This window comes from Limanda limanda, chromosome 5, assembly GCF_963576545.1.
Source record: "Limanda limanda chromosome 5, fLimLim1.1, whole genome shotgun sequence".
NCBI classification, from domain to species: Eukaryota; Metazoa; Chordata; class Actinopteri; order Pleuronectiformes; family Pleuronectidae; genus Limanda; species Limanda limanda.
The window spans coordinates 16,167,928-16,190,199 of NC_083640.1; the positions used below are offsets into that span (position 1 = coordinate 16,167,928).

Genomic DNA, 22,272 nt, shown 5'->3' on the forward strand with positions numbered 1-22,272 from the left:
TGTACTGAGGGTATTTGTTCTAGCACCATATAAGCATGGTGCCATTTAATAAGTATCACTTTGGCACCAGTATCGAATGGTCCTAAGGATATTCTTAACTCCGGTGAGGACCAGCCACAATGTTTTCACTGTTCTTCTTCTGTAAGGTCTAATAGTCGAATACGTCCTCATGAAGGTAGAAGTACAAGTAAGAACTAACACACACACACACACACACACACACACACACACACACACACACACACACACACACACACACACACACACACACACACACACACTTTCAAATGATGGCAATTCGTTCTGCCACCGTGGGCTGAGACATGTGTACACAGCAATCATGTGTCCAGACACTCTGGAAAACAGCAACCTGAGCAGCTACGTGTGTCATTTGGAAAATGTCTGTGAGTGAAGTTCTCGTGCTTTGTTTATGATGCAGACGTCTCAGCTGCATGCACTTATGTTTTCCTTCAGTCATGGACGAATTACACCGAGGAAAACAAGGCTCAACATTGATTTTAATTTGATTAAGTCGCAACTCTCACACACTCATTTAGGCTTTAACTTGTATGTAGACACAAAACTAAAAAAAACAGTCAAGCAAAGGATAAACAGTTTTAGTCAGGCAGTCCAGTCAGCTCGAGTTTCAAACCCAGCAACTGGAAACAACTGCAGAGAGTTATCCAGCCATACTGGTATGAAACTCAACGGCTCAGGAACCAAATCGGCACAACGACCACCGTCCGAGTAACATTCAACCTTCATTTCCACACCAGGGAAACAGTAGCACTTGTGTTATTGCAAACGATTCCTAACAGATGTGAACAGAAAGTCTGTGCTGTTGATCTACTCTCAGTCCGACACTTCTGCAAAACACTGAATGCAAAACATCCAGTGTTTATCTCTGGATGACGTAATCAACATAGACTCCTGGTTTCTGGCTTTGAGAGCGACGTCATGATGGTCACAAATACAGGATAAGCATTTTTATAGTGAAAACCTGTGTGTGTGTGTGTGTGTGTGTGTGTGTGTGTGTGTGTGTGTGTGTGTGTGTGTGTGTGTGTGTGTGTGTGTGTCTGTGTTTATGATGGCTAATTATTGCTTTAACCCACTGTGCGTTTTACCAGATTTCAGACTGCTCTAGGTGTAGCTACAGCACTGGTTTTATTGATGTGAAACATAAGTCACTTTTCTCAAGTCCAACGATGACAAATATATAATCTATATCACCCCCCCAACCCCCACCCCCCACATAGGTTTGTTCCCGTACATAATTAATCATATTGATTTTACAGAGAAATAAAGGACGCCCTCAGAAAGGGTTGTCTCGTTTTTCATGAGGCCACTGAAACGTCTCCTGGAACCAAATGCAGTGTTGAAATCAAATATAAAAACAGTCTTTGAAAAAGATAAATTTAATAAAATAGAGTAGATGAAACAATACGTTCAATGTTATTTTATAAAGTAATGAATTTATCATCAGACCTATATGTGAGATGTTGTATAAAGGTGAAAGTGTGAATATATTGAATGAACTTATTTATATATCCTTTTACATAAAGTTTTCATAAAATACTTATATTATATATAAATATGTATAAATTATACAATTTCTTAAGATAATATAATTTATATAAATAATGAAATAATAAAGACTTTTCATTAGTAAGACTCCATCTCAGAGTGAAGTAACATGCCTCCTTTCCAATTTACCCATCATGTACTTTATGGCAGACAGGTCCTTTAGCCATTTCTGGTCCTTAACGCCGATCTGCTGTAAGTGTTGCGCTCCGGAGTGCCACAGCCATGTCAGAGGACGAGGTTGTTTACTTGACTGTGGATGGAAAGACCTCATCTGATGTGTAGAGCTGATCACAGGTTGTGAAGTGTTGAAATGACAGGGTGGAGAGAGCGGTGGAAGAACTGGTCTGAGTGGAAAGAGACTCCCTTAAAGTCACTCAGAGAAAATGACTCCCTATAAAAACCACACTGAGAATTACTATGACACTTGAGGTCACCCTCTCCCTTCACTTCTTCCATTTCCCTGATGTATTTGAGTTACACTGGCATTGGAAGACGTCTGTATGAGGCCACAGACTGAAGCAGTGAGTACCCGACCATCCACTGGTATACAGCACTAACATTAAACACTCTTAGGATACACAGCCTCGTCCAGTGGATGCAAAGTCCTCGATTTTTAATCATTTCATACATTTTCCTGTTGATTACAAATCCATTTACATTTCCCTGTTTGTTTATTAAATGTTATCTGTGTCACTCAAATCATTTGGTTTGTTTTTTTCTGATTGTTTTCATTGCTCTGCCATTGTGTGGGAATTTGGATGTCCAAATGATCCTCTCTGAGACGAAAGCAGAGCTCTTTCCTTCTTCCCAAGAGATCTAACTTTCCTCTGTACTTCTCCAGCAGCTCCACCAGGGGAAACTGTTAGGATTTTAGCACTGGCAGCATGCAGGCAGAGACACCCATTTTGGATAATTGCTCTGAAATGTGCTTATGTTGAAGTGCCCGAGGCAAAAAAAAAATATATATATATATATTACCACAAACATAATAACAGTTTTAGCTGAGCAGTGGAAGAAGTTTGAGAGGCAGAGGAGGAGGAGGAGGAGGAGGAGGAGGAGGAGGAGGAGGAGGAGGAGGAGGAGGAGGAGGAGGAGGAGGAGGAGGAGGAGGAAGAGGAGGTGGAGAGAGAGAGAGAGTGAGTGTTGTCCTGAATAGATGCTTACACAGCTTGAACATACATATAAGGAGTTCACAGTGAAGAGCACATTTTACGAGGTCGCCCTCTGTACTTTTCAGCTCGGTTGTGATTCTTCTCCCCAAGAAAAGTTGCTTAGTGAATTTCTCAGAGCTTCTTTTTGAAGCGGGATAGTGTTATCTGCAGTCTGGGAGTGAAGTGGGGTCAGTGTGAATTGATGTGACACAGCTGTTCCTCCTCTCCTGTGCACATATTTCCCTCGGGCACATATTTTCACACATGCGCGGAAACACACACCTTCCCATTGACGTGACTATGTGCTCCCCTGCTGCCCTGAACACAATGTCACATGCCCTTCACACACACACAGTCTCACACACTTCACTAGCTACCAAAATTGCTCTCATAGACCCCCGATTTCGCTCGGTGCCTGTGTGTGTGTGTGTGTGTGTGTGTGTGTGTTCATTCCCCCTGAGCAGTTTGCTTTAATCTCCTTTAATTTCATTCTCAATCTTTATGGAAATCCTCTCTGAGAGCCAACTCCTCATTTCAGCATCTCCCTTACTAATTAAGACCAGGAAATTGTTCATGGACTCTGCTGGCATAAGAAGATGTGTCTCACATCCCTCAATCACTCCCTCATTCTCCTCTTGTGTCGCTGGTTGTTTTTTTGCACATTTGCCATTTTGTGTGCGAGTCTGTTTTTTTCCCCCCCGTCCCACTGTGAGTATTTTACCTTTTTGTGATGTGTTTGTGTTGTGTGTCTCTCTCTCTCTCTCTCTGTTTGTGTGTTTGTCTACACCTCATCAGAGTGTTGTCATCGCTATGACAACATCTCTGTGTCTCTATCGTTCTCTCTCTGTCTCTCAGTATGTGCCCGTGTACGTGTGTGTCTGTGCGGAGTGTGGGTAGCCATGTGGTGGATTTAGGGCTGAAGCTTCGGGTGATTACTCCCATAATGAACCATCATGCTCTGTTCAGGCTGTCATCCCCCACAGGGATCGACTGCATTATGAAGATATCATTCAGCCCCAGCAATACTGTGTCCTCACATAACTCTCTTAACCAATACATCTGCACACGTGGAATCTGATAATGAGTAGATTTATAATGCATGAAATTAAACCTCATCGTTTAGGTGAGGAGTCGTTCTGGAGAATTCTGGGATCTTAAAAGCTTTGTCAGCTGTGTATCGCTGGAGAGCAGAAAGCAGGATCTTCTCAAACACCTTGTTCACACTTATGGAATCCAGCTGTCTTTAAACTCTCTGCAGTCTGCAGCTCATCTTCCTGATGGTTTGTTAAAACATATTCTCTTTGCAATATGTTACCGAGCAGTTCATCAATGACACAAGCTCAAAAGAAGGATTGATGTTGGCCTTCCAGATCTGGAACGCCAACATCAATCCAGACTTATTGTGGCAGACTTATTTGAACACTTATTTGAACGTTAGCTCAGCTGCCAATATACTGATGGATTCAAACTGTGAGGCAGCCGACAAGAGGAAAAGCAGTGAATACTGTTTTTGAATATATCCAATAAATACAAATCAATCATGCTAGAGAAGGACAAGGTTAAGCTGAAAGACAAAAGATTAGTGTCGGATTGAAACTCATGACAGAGGGAGACTGGCAGAAATGTTATTAAACAGCCCAGTGAAGAAACTCTGCTCAACATGAACTGCTGAAGAATCGTCTCTTTTGAGGCTCTCAATGAAGACAATGCCATCCTCAAGGGATTGAACCACATATTGCTCATCTGCTTAGTGGATGACCTTCTCTACCACCTGAGTCACTGCCGCCCCACAAGGACTGACAACACATTTAAAACAACATTTGCATAGTCGAAAGCTGTAACTTCCTGGATGATACTTGACTTGTCAAGTCTCTGTTTCCAGCACTAACAAGTATTCCTGTTCAACACACACTTTTCGCCTTTAGAATCAATTATCAACTTTAATTATTAACTTAACTTTGGAGGTTTTCAGGATTAAGACATAAAGTAACTGGTTGGAAACCATTGAAATTATTTTTTAGATGGGAATTTGTAGAGAAATGTTCCTTATTTTTAACTTTTTTAATAATTATAATTTGATGAGAATGGGTCATCGTTACAAATTCGGATTTTAAATTCTGCATACTTGATCAAAAGACCGGATCCAGCTTTTAAAACTTTTCTAAGTGATACACATGTTATCTCTTCCCTTTCTTTTACGATTAGACTAGTGTCTTGATAAAAGAGATGTAATCACAGCCAGATTGATGGCCGCTGGGTTTGATGGATTGCTGCTTAGAGCACTAAGCTTGAGTCACTGACATGAGCTTCTATTGACTGGTTTGATATTGAGAGTGTGGCAGACACTAAAAAACAACTTTTATAAAGCAGAGCAGCAGTAGGTTTTGGTTTTAACTCATTAAGAACAAAGGTGCTCAGTCAGCCTCTGAAAAAGATAAAAAACATTAAGTTAAAAAAATTCTCTCTCGAAAATGGATACGTTTGGAAGGATGGAGCATATTTAACAACATTTTCAGCTCTTGCCTAATTTTTTATGTTTATGACCATTAGGTCAAAGGCAACGATGTTCAGTAAAAGTTGAAGGTTTAAACTGTCAAACTATTTACATTCAAAGTTTTGCTATATAGCAAAGGCTGAGAAATGATTATTTTAGTTACCGTGTATTGACGCTCCATGATTCTCAGCCTGAGACTTGAAGGTCAACAGGGTTAGGGTAAGTGGTCTTCACTGTTGCTCTTTACTCTACTTCAGTGTCACTTCTCCCGCTCAGGTTTACAACTTGTGACCGTCAGTGAATCACGATACATGTCGTCAGTCACATTGTCAAAAATGACATCATATAGAACATGTGTTCCTCTCATCCAGCTTCACAGGGCAACATGCATCCGTAGCATGAGGTCTTAATGGGTTTAGAAAGAGCAACTGGCCTCGCTGCCAACTTCTCCTTCTCCTCCTCTTTTTCTGCCTCTCATCTTTCAGGACCCCATCTGCCGTCTGGACTTCCCTTACCTTTCCTGTGCCCCCCCCCCTCTGCCTGTAAGCCACTGTGAGGTGACTGGCCTGATGAAACACCGGCAGGGTGACTCATAGAGTTGACCAGTTCAGCTTTAAAAAATGCTCGGTCTAGTGAGTGTCTGTGTCTGTGTGTGTCCACATATAGTGTACCACAGCTGACAGATAAGGTGATTAAGAGTACACCTGGGAGCCAGGGGAGGAAAAGGACACAAGGATAAAGCACGCACACACACACACAACACACACACACACACACACACACACACACACACACACACACACACACACACACACACACACACACACACACACACAAAAACACACACACACTGTGCACTCCTATGAAAGTTTTCCGTATGGTTTTAAAACCAAAGGACAGGGGACAGAGGATTTGTCGTCCATAGCAGCCTCCACCCTTCACAAACTAAAAAAGTAATTTTCAAAGGTAAAAAGTTTATTTTTCATATATTTGAGCCAGATTCAGTTAAAACAGCCCGAGAGTTGTGTAATTGGAATTTGAAATGAATGCTTTGTTAGCATTAAACCCCTTGATTTAATTTTATAATACATACATCACTTTGTAATGTGTTATTCATCAACCTCACTTGACTTTACTTTCATTTGTAATGTTTGCTGCTTAATCGTCCATTTACAGCTCATAGAAATGTATCTTTTCATGTATACACATGCAGTCATAAATATTCATACAGAAATAACACCCACGTTTTTTATCTCCACCATGTAATACATGTATGACCGTGTGCACCCAACTCTCAGTTCTCAGCAGCTCTTCATTTAATCTTACAGACACAACCATAAAAATATGAAGCTGAATCCAAATCGATACAAAAGGGAGTTGACCAGATAGTTTTTGGGGGATTAGTCGTCCTAAAAGTTAGGAGAAATCAGAACCTACCCTCAAATATATATGTTTTGCTTTTCTTTCTCTCGCCCATACTTTCTTATTTTGAAATCCATCACACCATGTGATCAGCACCATAAATAAAGTCACCTGCCAGCCCTCTAAAGTTTCAGTTTGTTCTATGGTCGTTTCTTTCTGTGGCAGACTTATTTTAACACTTATTTGAACGTTAGCTCAGCTGCCAATAAACTGATGGATTCAAACTGTGAGGCAGCCAACAAGAGGAAAAGCAGTGAATACTGCTTTTGAATATATCCAATAAATAAAAATCAATCATGCTAAAGAAGGACAAGGTTAAGCTGAAAGACAGAAGATTAGTGTCGGATTGGAACTCATGACGGAGGGAGACTGGCAGAAATGTTATTAAACAGCCCAGTGAAAGAAACTCTGCTCAACATGAACTGCTAAAGACTCGTCTCTTTTGAGGCTCTCAATGAAGACAATGCCGTCCTTTGTGTTGAGCGATGTGGGAAGGAGTGACTGTGAGAGAAACAAAATTGAAAGTGCAATTTTTCCATTCACTGTAATGATCGGTTAAACAAAACCGTCCCTGCATCCATCCCTTCATCCATCCGCCCACAAGCATTTCTTTTTGTGTTTTCTTTCACATCATTTTATGCCTTCTCTCCCTCCACCCCCCCCTTTTTTTTTTCCGCATCTCGTGTTGTTCTTATTTAAATGTCGGGGCTAATTGTCTTAAAGTCTGCTACTGTGAGCGGATTTTTTCTCCTCAAAAGGAATACGGCTGAGCCCCGTCGTTGAAACTGCAGTGCATTCCATGCTGCTTTGTAATGCTGTCATTTATCACAGCGTGTGGACCATTAGTGTGTATCATTTATTGTCTTTGGCCCGCCCGAGATCCCCCAACTCTGGCAAGCCTATATGGAACGAGAGCGGGGTTAAATATCGTGCGCGGTGATCGAGGCTCTGAAAGCAACCGAGCTGCCTGTGTTAAGTGATAGAAGCAGGTAAAGCGATTAATAGCTGGATCAGTTGTGTGTGTGTGTGTGTGTGTGTGTGTGTGTGTGTGTGTGTGTGTGTGTGTGTGTGTGTGCGTGTGTGTGTGCTACCCCTGCGTGAGCATTGGTTGACTCTAAGAATATACAGCTAAGTGTTTTTTCCTTGTTGTGTACATCTCTAAAGTGATAACAACAAGTCAACATATGCATGGCCGACTTCAACGACCAACTCCATAATTACTGCGTTGTGTGTTGATGTCTCAGTGCAAATAAGGTAATGGGGCCCGGTGTACAATGACATGAAGCCATCTCCAAAATGGTCTCCATAGCTGCTGAGTCACAGGATGTTTTGCAAAATGGCCACCCACACACATTGGCCTCTCATTGTGAATTTTCCCTCTTTGGATGTAATTATTGTCGTTGCTGTTGTGGGTCATGTTTCCTGGGATTTGGACATGAAAGAATAAAAGATACACAAATATGAGCACATGTATTTTACCTGTTTATATTCAAGGGCTCATCTTCAGTGATTTGGTCCTCACCACTCTCATGTGTGTGTTTCCAGGAGTTAGTGAAGCCCACCTTTTACTGCCACGTCATAACGGTTGTTAAGTTTCCTGAGTGCAACTGGATTCTAAGAACTGAACACGGGAGCAGAGATGGGAATAGTTTTAGTGATTTAATACAAATGTTCTTAGACGGAATGAATAAAAGAACAGAGTAATTGCTCTGAGAGAAGAACAGAGAGGGCGCCTCAAACAGGTCAATACTCAAAAGACAGGTGATGCAGAATGGATCCCGTGGCAGAGGTGGCTGCAGCAGAACGTGTCAGGGGATTCTACGCACATGCGATGAACTCCATCAACGGTACATGATTTGCAAAGATCTAAAAAGCAGTGACGTTGGCCAAAGTGTTGCTACTGCACAAGGTGAACTAGGATCCCGGTGGTTAAACTGGTTCCTATACTTCTTAATAATTCTCTTATATCTCAACCTCCGTTTAATTGTATTTTATTATTTTTGATTCATCATATTTTCTTTTATTGTAGTTTCTTGCTCTTGTTTTTGTCTGTCTTATTATGATATTGTAAATCATATGTGAAGCACTTTAAACTGTGCCAACCTGCACGAAAGGTTCTATGGACATAAAGTTTGATTGGTTGATGGATTCATGCTGCAGGGTCGTTGTGGTCTTTAATGGACGATGTGGCTGAGATGTGTGCAAAGCTTTGCAGGAGCTGAATGACCGGCGAGGGGGTGCAGTGAGAAGTAGTGTTGCCTTACATGAGGAAGGTTGCCAGGTCATATATAGGTTGAGTTTTCATGTTGCCCTTGTCTGTGTGGGTTTTCGACGGGTACCTCAGATTCCTCTAAACCCCGCCTCTCGCCTAAAATCAGCTGGGATTGACTCAACGACCCTCAAAGATACAACCATAAAAACAACAAAAAGCATTTTATATCAAATATGTTTGTTGTCAAGTAATATCTTTACCCCCAGAATAACTTATCACTTTTTAAGGCGCTTATCCTTTTTTAAAACTGCCAAAAAACGATTTAGATGGTTGAGATTGTCGTATGCTCCCTGATTCACATTATAACCTGTCCTTGTCTCTCTCCTCAGACTTGAAGAAGTCGTTTGAACAGGAACCCCTGGGCAAGGAAGTATCTCTGGAGCAGGAGGTGCTGTTGCAGTGTCGTCCTCCGGGGGGCATACCAGCTGCTGAGGTACGTGCAACATCATCGTTAACCTCCACCACCTGAGGTGAAGGCAAAGTAAGATGTGAGATTATGAGATGTGTCTGCTAGAGCCGAACAAAACCAGGGAGTGACTTTAGGGGATGTCAAAAAAAAGCAAAAAGGAAATTAAAAATCCAAAATATGGAAGTGGAAGTAAGTTGAAAGTGTCACAAAAAAATCAGTTAATACAGATTTGACACTTTATGAAATTGCCTGGAACGCTGGATGGCAGACAGCAGAACAGAGTGATGTGATGGGAGCATGCACTCGTTCACAGTCTGTGATTGAAGGGTGAGTTCAATAGAAATCCATCCTGACCCCTTAGACAGGTTTATTTAAATGGCCTTCTAAATTATATCAATATTTTTCATCAAAACTTGAAAGACCTAATATTTCAAAGCTATAAGAAGTATCAACCCTACATTTGTATTTAGTAAAGAGCAAAGAGTTTACTGAGACAAACAGCGACTTGGACTTAAAGGGACTCTTACCTTTGTTGCATTTTTACACTTTTTTTGGATAAGGTTAAATTGGTATTAATAAGGTAATGACACTCTAAAATGCAAGACAGACCCACCAGAAGTAAAAACAAACAATTATTTCACTCTCATAATATTTAGTGAAAACTTCAACCAATAAAATTCTTCGGACCGAAGGACCTTATTGGCAGACAGACCTGTCTGTTTGCTGCATGGACATGCAGGTTTTCCGTATGCTTCTTGTGGCGCATTCGGGCCGCGCCATCAAGGCATGTGAATGTAAATGTATATAACTTACCGAATCCATTGCTTTGGTAAACAAAAACTCACGTGCGTGCGCGGAGGCAGTAGCTTGTAAGTCTGCTTGTAAATAAAGTTTCTTCAAAAAAACACCGCGGATGGGAACGAGGGGGTGGGGCATTGGAGGAAGGCGGGATGATTTGAATGTGCTGTAATTCTCAAATGCAACAAAGGTGAGAGTCCCTTTAATCACAGTACTAAAATGTTATTAATACACTATTGCATAAAACAATTTCACATTTGTCTTGTTTTGAAAAAGCATTTACAGAAATCTATGGAGTCTTTTCCCTTTGCACAACAATGTTGCGTGTTGAATTGTCTCAGGCATTGAAATCAGCCTGGATCCTGTTTTGACTGACAGTTGCTTGAAAGCTCGTCTGCGCTGAGATAACACCGATCCAAAGTTTAAACTTAGATTTAAATGTCCCCAGAGAGCTAATTTGAGATGCAGCACAAGTTTCACGAAGGAATCTCAGTGACAGCGGAGCTTTAGCCCATATTCCAGTTATTTTACATTCCCGCTTCTCGCTCTCACTGCGTACCTGGATTCGCCTTCTTTCCTACAAAGGACTGAGAAATGCAGCGTTGTTCCTTTACAAAAGCTTATAGGCGGTAAAATGAACAGAGGGGAATACAGTTGGAGTTGAAAAGGTAACAAACCGTGATCATAATTTGCCTGCCTTGCTCAAGGACACCTTGGTTCAGGGATATAGCACATATGCTAGTATATAGGGATAATAAATAATCACACTCACGACATACATATGCACAATGTGACAACACCAAACCCCTTAATGTAAGATGATATCGCCCCCGAGTAGATTGTGAGCATATTTAAATGTTATGAATGCACCCGTGGCACGGTGAACATCCACTTGAGAGCAGCCACACGTGTCACATCCACTCCTCCAGGGCCCTAACTACAGCACAGAGCGTCATTTACAGTTCAGATCTTTACTCTGCCGGACTCGTCTGGCTGCATTCCCGAATGGATAAAAAGACAAAATTTCATTTAGTCGGTCGACGGGGGAACAGGAGCGGCAGCAGCAGCAGCAGCAGCAGAGCGCTCGGAGGAGCCTGCGCTACCGGATAAGGTGTCTCTAAATCAGGTTTCCCTCCTTAGGGTTTGATAGTTGTTTTCAATTGCACCTTAAGTACACGGCTCCCCTGAGATGGGAAGCAGGGGGGGGGAGGGTGAGACAGAGAGTGAGGCACTGCGATGGACCAGCATATAAAGTGAGGGAGAGTGTGTGTGTGTGGCGGGAGGAAGAGATGAGTGTGGGGCAGAATGAGACAGAAGGAAGAGTAGTGGGGAATAACAGAGGGATCTTTACCTGTTCTCTCGCTTCTATAAATCCATAAATCTCTTTCCTTTAGTTTTTTTTTGAGGGAAGTAAATAAACTGGTTGAATTGTGACATCAGCTCTAAAGCCGGAGCCTTTCACCCACAAACATGGAGCCTTGGCCGTGGATTGCTCATTACCGCTCCGGCCTTATCAGCTTTCTAACTGCGCTTTATTTTGACACCTGTTTGAACGCAAACACATTCACGCACAAAGGCACGCTCGCACTCCAAATGTGCACGCGTTCACACACACCAGCTCACGCACACTCTGAGCTATTTTTTCCAGTCCGGTCAATTTGGTATTTTCCATTCCTCTCTCCTGTCATAATGGGATCTGGGGGCAAATGGATTGGTCTGTCTCCCCTGTCTGCCGAAGCTGATTAGAGGGATTTAGCTTTAAAACCTGCTGATGACCTCAGGTTGGAGCCCTGACTTTCTTTCTTTCTTTCTTTCTTTCTTTATCTCTTCTGACTTTCTATTTCTCTTTGTTCTTATTGTGCTCTTTCACACTCGCTATTTACTTTCTCCTCTCTCTTTGCTCGTTCTTCAAAAAGACACACGCAAACAAAAACGATCTTTTTGTTTTTGATTGACAGCTCTTGGTGTCGCCGTCCTGTGACCTCTCTGAAGCCAGTCTAATATTAGTGGTTGCGGTTGCCATGTCGACCACTTGACGACTGTTGTAAAGTTGTCAGCGTGACAGGGTCGGTGCCCCGATATGTGATACCCACATCGTAATGCATGGCTGGCAACACGTGGCTATTAACATACTGTTTAAAAGCTTTGATTCTAAACACACACGCACACACAAGCCTAACACACAAACACACATGCATGCTTTACATTCATATTCACACAGCCAACATATGCACCCAGTTTGTCCATTAGTTTACCCAGACAACAGGTGCAGATATAGCCTACACACACTCACACACACATACACAAACACACACAAACACACACTCTAACCATGACAAGAGATGCACTAAGGGACAGATTAGCCAGGGATCACTTTAACTGCAACACATCAGCCAGCCTCGAGAGACCAGGGTCAAACTGAGCCGACATCTGCAAAGAAAACATCAGTCAGTCTCCTCTACCTCCCATGTTCTACTCTCTCTCTCTCTCTCTCTCTCTCTCTCTCTCTCTCTCTCTCTCTCTCTCTCTCTCTCTCTCTCTCTCTCTCTCTCTCTCTCTCAATCTTAAACTCCCAGGAGACATGATTTTAGGCATTGTGGAATCCAGGAGAAACATCTAAATCTCTTTAGGCTGTGAAAGAAAGCCTTTAAAAGCTGATGGAAGGCTATTGCATTCAGCAGGGGGGGTTCAACAGTTCAAGAGGAAGGAGTTTAAAGACACAGACGGAGAATTCAGAGAACCAGAAGCAAGGGCAGCCGCTGTTCAATTTCTATGAAAAGCACTCATCGATTAGTCTCGTTCTTTATGAATTTTCCAGACTAAAGTAATTTTCTGTCTCAAAGTCGTCCGCACACGTCAAAATAAGGCAATCACCCATTAAAATTGAGAAACTTAGACCGAAACCACAGCTGAGAAATGTTCTGAGGTTCAGGGAATCAAAACAGTCAGAGCCAGTGGAGTTCACGAAGCAGGCTCGGTTTGAGGGCCTGTGTGTGTCTATTTGAATATTTGTGTGTCTCTGTCTGTCTCTGCTTGTGAGTGATTACCCCAGCTGCAGTGAAATAAACACATCAGTTTGTGGTGACAGGCCATGTCCACGTGTCTGTCACACACACACACACACAAACACACACACACACACTCAGTCAGTAACTGGATATGTGTCTGGAGCCTGGTCAAGTTCCTGTCACATTCTTAACCACTCCATCCACACCCCAAATGAGTGCAAGTTGTTCGCTTGGATAATGACTTATGATCGACCGATATATTATCTGTCTGAGTCTCGTCTTTCACCTCAGAAGATAAATTATAGATAAAGTCAGAGACCTGCAGTTTTCCGCAAAGATATTTAACATCATATTTTTTCATAAATTCATCACAGTAAATTAACAGTAACATTCCAGTGCTCTGTGTGACACGGTGTCAGAGAGGGATCGTCCTTCAGCATTTGAGCAAACAGCTGCCAGTTCCAAGGTTGTGGTGATGTAGCTGATCAGAGCCGGCAATCTGAAAGAGATGACACAAACACACACACACGTATACACACACACACACACACACACACACACACACACACACACACACACACACACACACACACACACACACATAAACCATCCCAACGTTTATGGTGTGAATCCATCCAGGAGGCACGGACTCACCTCTTTTTTAGACTTTGACATGATACTAGAATGAATAAGAAATAAAATATTAAAAAGCCGCAGGTTGAGGATCAGTAGATTTTCCTGTGTTGAAACTTTAATGCAGCCTTGGTTTGAATATCTGATTGTTGATGTGCTTCAGTACTTTTCAATTTGAAGAGAATGGAGATCGTGTTGTTTTTAAACACCTAGTATCAAAAATATAGAAATATATTAATACGTTTGACACATTTAAACCATCAGACCATTGTGTGATTTTTCTGTAAATGCCTCCTCTGACCCATGCAGAATAAGTCTTTGTGTAATAACCCATGTGCAGATGTATTTATGTGCTTGTTCCTTGACGTCTCGGTGATTGTGAAGGACTCTTTGTGATGCAAGTCATCGCAGACTTGTCTGTTAGAAGGCATCAGTGGTGTTGTGTGTCCAAAAGGCTAACTGCTACCTCTCTCTCTCACAGACATCCTGTACACACACACACACACGTTTCAGGCCCTGCAGTCGTTAATGTGTCGTATGAGGACGTTTACAAGTGGAATCTGTTCCGGAGGTCGTAACATTGGTGTATTGAATGGACAGTGAAGGTGACAGTGTGAATTAAAGAGCCTGACACCGCTCTCCTCCTGTGTCCACAGACAGAAGGAGATATCATGAATTCCTTTAGAAGTGTTTCGAGATGATTTATTGAATATAACAAGATAAACCATTTGCAAGTTTTGAAATCATCCAAAATTCTGTGTTCAACCGGAAAGCTTTACCAATTGTTCCACTACTCATTATTTCTGCTTAACTTCCGCTTCTGCCAGAAACACCAGACATGTCAGATATTTCTCTTAACTGGAAATCATTTTTAGCCATTTTGGAAAAGAGTGGAAATAGTGAGAAACCACTCTGGCTGCGAGAGCTGGGTCTGTCTCAGTAAGAAGATAAACAATATATATTACATTACATACATTATATTAATATATTTCACCTTTTTTATGTTGTTGTCTAAACTTCAAATTGTTTTAAATATTTTGTATTGTTTTTCCTTAATTCTTTCTTTTTTTAAAAAAAATAATAATACACGTTTTTGGATGGACGGGACTTTCTGAGTAATTTGAAAATAATTGAATGGACATGTTCCGGTAGAGAAGGTCCATAGATAATATTTGTAATATCAAATAAAGCATTAGATTTATTGACCACAGCAGCAGAGGGATTAAAGTCATTTTCATCCCGAGCCTTCCTTTGACAAACACGTGTGTGCGTGGCGTGTGCACCTGTGCGATTGTACTTGTGTGTGTCCCTGCATGTGTGTGTGTGTGTGCACAGAAAACAATTTATGTAATGCTGCTTCCCCAATAGACCCTTACCTTAATCCTCTTTGAGCTTGGATGGTAAGCCCCACGGCTCATCTCCCATCACATTTTACCTTCATCCTCAACCTCTGTCAGAAATCATCGCCGTAATCCACAGATTAGTCAGCAATCTCTTTTTTATTCCCAATGCCTCGGGTGAATTATTTAAAATGTGTTAAGATTATTAAAATGCTGTTGCCACGGTCGATTACTGTGCTGTAATTTACAAATGGAAGAGATGAGAAAGAGCAGCTTTTTTTGTTGTTTTGGTAGTAAATGTATTGTGATTGTATATTAGTGATGTAGGGAGGGATTAGAATCATTATCTAATGTGTGTACACAGACACACAAGTAAACGTACATGAAATCATGGGCTTTATCCACCAGCGTCCTTCACTTCTTGTACTGGATAGCAGCGCAGTCTTTTATTACTACTTTGTATTTTGCAGTAGCGACAGTGTCACACTTGCATACACACACAAGGAGAGGGAGAAAAATACATACATCCAGCGTAAGCCGTGATTTCCGGAGCCCTGGGAGGCTGTTCATCCAGTGATAAGCCGTGTCAGTAAATTCAGGCATTAGTCAGAGCCCACAAAGCCAGCAGCCTGTGCAGAACTGCATTGGAAATGTGAGTTTTTTCTCCATTGCAGAACCTCAGCAGTATCTATCAGACTTCCTAACAATTGTATTTTCTCTCAGTCACCTCATCTCTCCTCATCACATCTGCCAAAACCGTCTCTCTCTCTCTCTCTCTCTCTCTCTCTCTCTCTCTCTCTCTCTCTCTCTCTCTCTCTCTCTCTCTCTCTCTCTCTCTCTCTCTCTCTCTCTCTCTCTCTCTCTCTCTCTCTCTCTCTCTCTCTCTCTCTCTCTCTCTCTCTCTCTCTCTCTCTCTCTCTCCCTCCCTCCCTCCATACAGACGTGACATCTCTTGCTCAGTTCGGTTTCATTCGGTTCCAATCGCTGCTTCTGTCTAGACTCTAGACTGAAAGACTCAAAAATATTTGCACATCTTGATTGATGGTGACATGACAGTGGAGAGTGTGCAGCATTGTCAGCCAGCTAGCCCTGCTGCCCCTGGCAGGCCTGACAGTGTTGTCATGGATGAATGGCCACAGTGTTTTGACATGGGGTGCGACAGTTCTGTTCTGTCAAGTTCTATAAGTTGTTAGACCATGCAAGTCTTTTTCAGACCGTGAAAAACTGTGAAATTTGTAAAGTTGTGCACATGAGGTCGTGACAATTTCCTTATACTTGCTATTATAATACACAGAACATGTAAGAAATGTATTTATTTTGTTTCTCGATGTCCCACTGCGGCCAAGCGTTGTAATATAAATTTATGTTCTTAACTACCAGCGCATTTGGGACCAAGGGTAAAAAAAAATTTAATAACTCACAGCTTTGAATAATTGCTCCAATTAATTGCTCTTCACTTACGTCCCCATTCGGTGAAGTGTTCTTCAGTGAGTTACTAAAGGAGGTCATTGTCTCTGCAAATAATCATCTTATGAATCTGACTGTGCTGATGGCTCAACATTATCGGATGATGACTTGTGGAGCAGAGAATGTGTTTGTAGTGAAATGTTATCCTCTGCTGTCTGATTGTAAAAAAAAGGCAATGCTTTTATTTTATTCCATTCCATCCACTCTTATCTCTCTCTATGTCTTCATACAGCCATCAAATCTGTTGCTCATTTTGCCAGTTCAGTTTCGCTCTGTTCCACTCGCTGATTCTCTCTAGAGTGAGAGAATCCAGTATATATTGTTGCAAAATATGTGCACATTTTCTTTTTGTTCCTTTTACTTCCTGTCTCTCCTGCAATGCTGATGTATGAACGTTTTTTTGTGTAAACATGAAACACTGAGGTTTATTTTGGCGTTCTCACATAAGCCGAGGAGTTTTGCTTTTTCAGCCCTGCGCAACGACTGCATTCTCTGATCCCGTCTTCCATCTAACCACGTGTTTAATATTTTCTGTCATATCAAATCAAATAGGAGAAGTCTTTATGCTGAGCTGTATTAACCACAATACTGCTGACGCCCTGGAATCGTATTAAAACATTAGCTTATCAAACACTCAGCCAAGAAGCACTTGGGGCTATCGATGTTTTCCTGATTTCAGAAGCATAATTCTTACAGTAGATGGCTGTACAGGCTACTTAAGTGTGACCTGGCAGGGGCCAATGCACAGCACTTAGAGATAAGATGCTCCTGCAGTTCTGAGGGAACAATAATGACTGAATATGCTGCTCATGATGATGTCTGCTGGTTTTAGGGTTTGTAAAATCGCTGCTGCAGTTTGACATAAAGATATTCAACATAGTCCAAAATGTGATAATGCCAATACACAGGCCGTTATTTGAGTTTATTTTTTATTTAAAAAAAAAAACAACAACATGTCTTTACCTTTGACTGTACATTGTCAGAATGCAACATACAGGGAGGTCTGCGATAGTTCAGCTGACCCAGCTAATAAAGCAAAGCTGATTCTGTTATTGGGTGGATTAAATAACACTGGAGAGCTGGAGAGTCAATTAAAAAGGATTAGCATGTCCCCAATCAGCTCAGAGCCTCTTCATGCTTTAATGATTATGGAGTGTCATCAGCACTCCTACACTGTACAGTAAAACAGTTTTGACATGTGCACACGCATACAGACATACACACACAAGCACACATGCACACTCACATGCACACATGCACACTCACATGCAAGCATGCACGCCCACACAGACACACACTCTCTCTCACACACACACACACACACACACAAGCACACATGCACACTCACATGCAAGCATGCACGCCCACACAGACACACACTCTCTCTCACACACACACACACAAATTTATTTATAATATTTTATATTAACTCAAATGTAAGAATGAAAATATTATAATACACTGATTTATCTTATTAAATAAGATCATTCAGGAATCATGTTCATTCTGTTTCTTTTCATTCAGACCTTGTAAAAATATCGTGATTTTAGAATGACACCACTATAGGTAAGTGATATTGAAAGGTTAATGTGTCTGAATGTATTTGTATCTCCTGAATTCCACCTTGAACATGAATCCTTTAAAAAACAACTGGACAAGGTTAAGACTGGACTAGAAGGAGAGAGGGATATTTGCCCTTAGGAATTTTAAATACTTCTTTATTGTAGTGAGGAGCGATTCACAAGGTTGGAATGGAGGAACGGATTCTCTTGATCTTGAAAATAGTGGATAGGTTCTGATATAACACTAGATGTAGAATGGTAAAAACAAAGTTAAAGACAGTTTGATCCGGCTGGATTCGTAGATTGTGGACAGAGAAAAAACATTGAGTCAGATATGACTCAGACTTTACAGGTGTTTCAGGTCATTGTGCTGAAACACTTAAAAGCACTTCAGCAGTCTGCGTCCTGTGGTTTCTTTTTCGCACTCTCCCATTGCTCCGCGTTTTCTCCCCACTGTTACTTTCCTGCTTTCCTTTCACATTTCCTTCCCTCCACCTCCTCCTCCTGCTTCTCTCTCCTTTCACTGCTGTTGCCGTTTGTGATGTTAAAGCGCTTAGTGAACGGGAGGGTTCGGCAGGAAAGGCAAAATACATCACTGTCCAGAGAAATAAAGAAAGCAACAGAGACATTGATACACTGGGGCTTCAACACTTTTACTGCACTGACCCGTAACCATGCATGGGGCTGTTCTATAATTTAACAACCTGTCAGTCATTTCAATGCCAGCGAACAGCGAACAGGAAAGTCGGTTAGGCAACTCAAATCCTATTATTTTTTATTCCAGTGTTTTGAAACGTGGAGTCAATTGGATATGTTGTCTGATGATCCTCTTCTGCTTTTGAATAATTGTGGGTGAGATAAATTGAGATGTCAATAGCTCTGCATTATGCTTGGATGTTCTAAATCAGACATTGAGTGGTTTGGTGTTTGCGTCAATCTCATTAGGTTTTGTCTGGAGTTGTTATTCAGTGTGTGTTCTGCACAACACCTCCACAGTGAATATTGCCTTGTGGCATTCAGGGCCTGCACATTTGACAAGACTAAAAGAGTACAGCATGCAATATTAGAACAGAGGACGGTTTAATTCTAATCGTTTAATATCCTAACTTCCAGTTCCTCAACCACAAGCATTAAGTGTTTTGCTTCTTGAACTTCCCCTGCTGATATTTGAAGTGTTGATCCTGATTCCAGCTGCTACTGAGTCAAAGTCTGTTTGGGGAAACGTTCTCCAGAAGTGTCTGAGCTGTTGAGTGGATTTGGATGTTTTTCCTCTTGCCTCTTCCTCTAATGATTTGAGCCCAGGGTCTCATTTCATCTCTCCGTCCCCTAACACTCTCACCCCAAACTGTCATCTCTATATTTCCTCCCCTCCTCCCCTCAGCTGCCGTTGCTGCTCATAGTCCCTGAACGTTTTCATCCTGAGACCCTTGGGAGTCTGAGTGGTTTTCTGTGTGCTCACTTTGTTTTTTAGTTTTTCTCCTTTTCTTTCAAACTTCCTGTGTTACTCGTGCAGTCTCATTGGGTCTTGTTTCTTAAGTTTAGTGGGCATTGCCCTTCCTGTATAGGCAGCTGTGACTCAGGAGTTGGTCGTCCACTGACTAGACGATCAGAGGTTCAACTCCTCCTGCATGCCGAAGTGCCCTTGGGCAAGATAGTGAACACCAAATTGCACCTCATGGCTCTGTGTATAGATGTAGTGTGTGTAGGCGAAGGGAAAAACGATGTGCTAAACTGAAAGTGCTTTAAGAGTATAGAAAAGTGCTATATATAATAAAGAAAAGGTAAGAAACTGTATAAAATGCAGTTGCAATAAAGAGTAAGGTAAAAAGGAACAAAAAGGAATTAAATTACACAAAAGCACCAGACTTGCAAATCAATATCAAGATGTAGTGGTTTAAAGAGTGTGCTGGTGAGCCTAATCTCGTCAGGCAGAGAGTTCCAGAGCCCCGGGGTCCTGGCGGAGGAAACCCGATCACCCTGAGCAACCAGCGTTGACCCGGGGACAGCCAACAGGAGCAGGTTAGCCGATCTCAGGTCGCCACTGGGAGTTTCAGTTCCAGTTTCTCCCAGTTTTCACAGGGAGTCAAGATCTCCGTGATGTCATTAACACCGTTTCTTTCCTGCAGTCCAGCAGAATCGGGTCAGATTCCAATCACTCAAAACTACATTTCAATGCAGGTGAACGTGGATTATTTGATAATGGATGTTCCATCGGTGTCCTACAGTAGTTTGCATCGCCTCCCGCCTTCCTGCTTCTCTCTCTATCTTACGTGCTCTGTTTTATGTTTTTCCACCTTCCACCCCCGAGCCTCTGCTTCCCTTTTTTGCACATGTTTTTTCTTTCTTTTCCATTTATTCACTAACCACCTGCACCACGTTAAGAATTACAGCCCCCCCCCCCATCAGTCCTCGGCAGTGGTAGTCCATCTACTTCATCAGCCCCCTCCTGTCTGTGCTCGTTTTCTTTCTCTCCCCTATCCCTCTCTCCCCCGGCATTCCTTGAATTTCTTTCACTTTCCTTGTTTTCCCAAGTGTTGGGCTGAAAGGATTACCTCAGTATATCTTTGCCAACCCTTCCCGTTTCTCTCCATTCAGCACCTCAGTCTCTCTCTGTACCGCCTCCATCCTTCTTTACTTAATTATGGACATAGTATGGAACCTCCAAATCTCTCACTCTCCCTCAGCCTCCCGAACCTCCTCATTACCTTTTCATTCCCCCTTTTCATTCCATTGCTCACTCACTCTCTCTTTTCTTCTGTCGCTCTCTCTGTGGAATCCCTCTCTCCCTTCCTCTCTTGATTCCTGTCCCTGGTTGATATTGCCGGGTCAGCTTTAATGGATCACCCATAGATATCTGCTCCTAACCTGCACTCCTCGATTCCTCCTCCTCCTCCTCCACAATAATCACTGCCTTCCTAACTCTCGCTCTCCCTCCTTCACCGTTGCCTTGGAAATACCTTTTCTCTATCCGGCCCTCTCTTGAGATTGTTCCCCATCCATCTCTCCCTCTCTCAGTCTCTCCCCACTCTTGAATGTCGACATGAGAGGGTGAGTCTAATAGATCACTGTGAAGCATCTGCACCTGTGTTAAATCTCAGAGGTACCACCGGGTGTGTGTGTGTGCACATGCATGTGTGTGTACATGTACGTGGGTGTGTGTGTGTGTGTGTGTGTGTGTGTGTGTGTGGCAGCTTGTGTGCACCCAAGAGAAGCCAATGCAGCCTTTCTGTTCAGCACATCTGTGACCTCTTTTTGTGCTGAGCAACTTCTTTGTTTTGGCTCTCCCTTACTGTTTTCTCCTCTCCTCTCCTCTACTCATTTCACCTGCTTCTACTTTATCCCTCTTTTTCTTCCTATCATTTACAAGCTGACATCACAGAAAAGGAACCATTAACTTTGAGATTTTATATTTAGTTTAGAGCATGTTCTTCATTTACCTTTCTGTAAGAAGTAAGTGCTGACTCTGAAAAACAAATGCTGAATTAGGATATGTTGCGTGATATTTAGAGTCACGTTCACAAGCGCAAATCACAGCTTTGTAAAATAATAATGTGGGATACCTGTGTCTCGTGCATCATTCAGTGGACGTGTACCAAGGTGCAGTATAGTAGTTATAAATAGGCCTCTGTAGGCCTGTCCTAGTCCAACTGGGTGTCCTCCTGTGTCCCAGTTCTGTCTGTGTGGGACACCTTGGAGAGCGCTCTGCTATTCCACACGCTCCGCTGCACATTGGGGATTCTTCTTTTCTTATATATTGTACGTACAGCTCCCTCAACGCTCAACCACATTTTAATTTATGGTGGTACAATCTTTTAAGAACATCCACAAAGTCCTGAATCACAAAGTGTTATTTTCTCCTGCCCACACATTGAATTATTCTTTTTCACCTTTCACACTTCACCCGTACATGCGTTTTTCCTGTTGTAATATCAAGTTATGCTGTACTCCGCACTACTTTATTGTTTTATTCTCATCTCTGTACAAACTGAAAGGTCTGTGCTTAAGACGCATTGCAGAATAAGAACAAATATATATTGTATTGTGTAGAAATAATGATGTAATATTTAGAGAAACCTGAAGGGTGTTGGCAACCATTCTTTTCAAATTGTCTTATAACACCTGTGTCTTGCTC

General features: G+C 42.0%; 1 protein-coding gene across 1 annotated transcript in view; it reads left to right on the forward strand.

Annotated features, from left to right (window-relative positions):
• Positions 1–22,272, forward strand: part of unc5ca (unc-5 netrin receptor Ca) — a 197,201-nt gene that overhangs the window by 116,244 nt on the left and 58,685 nt on the right. The window contains exon 4 of the mRNA XM_061072126.1: positions 9,253–9,356. Within this exon, the coding sequence (XP_060928109.1) occupies positions 9,253–9,356 (104 nt within the window). The remainder of the gene's footprint in view (positions 1–9,252; positions 9,357–22,272) is intronic.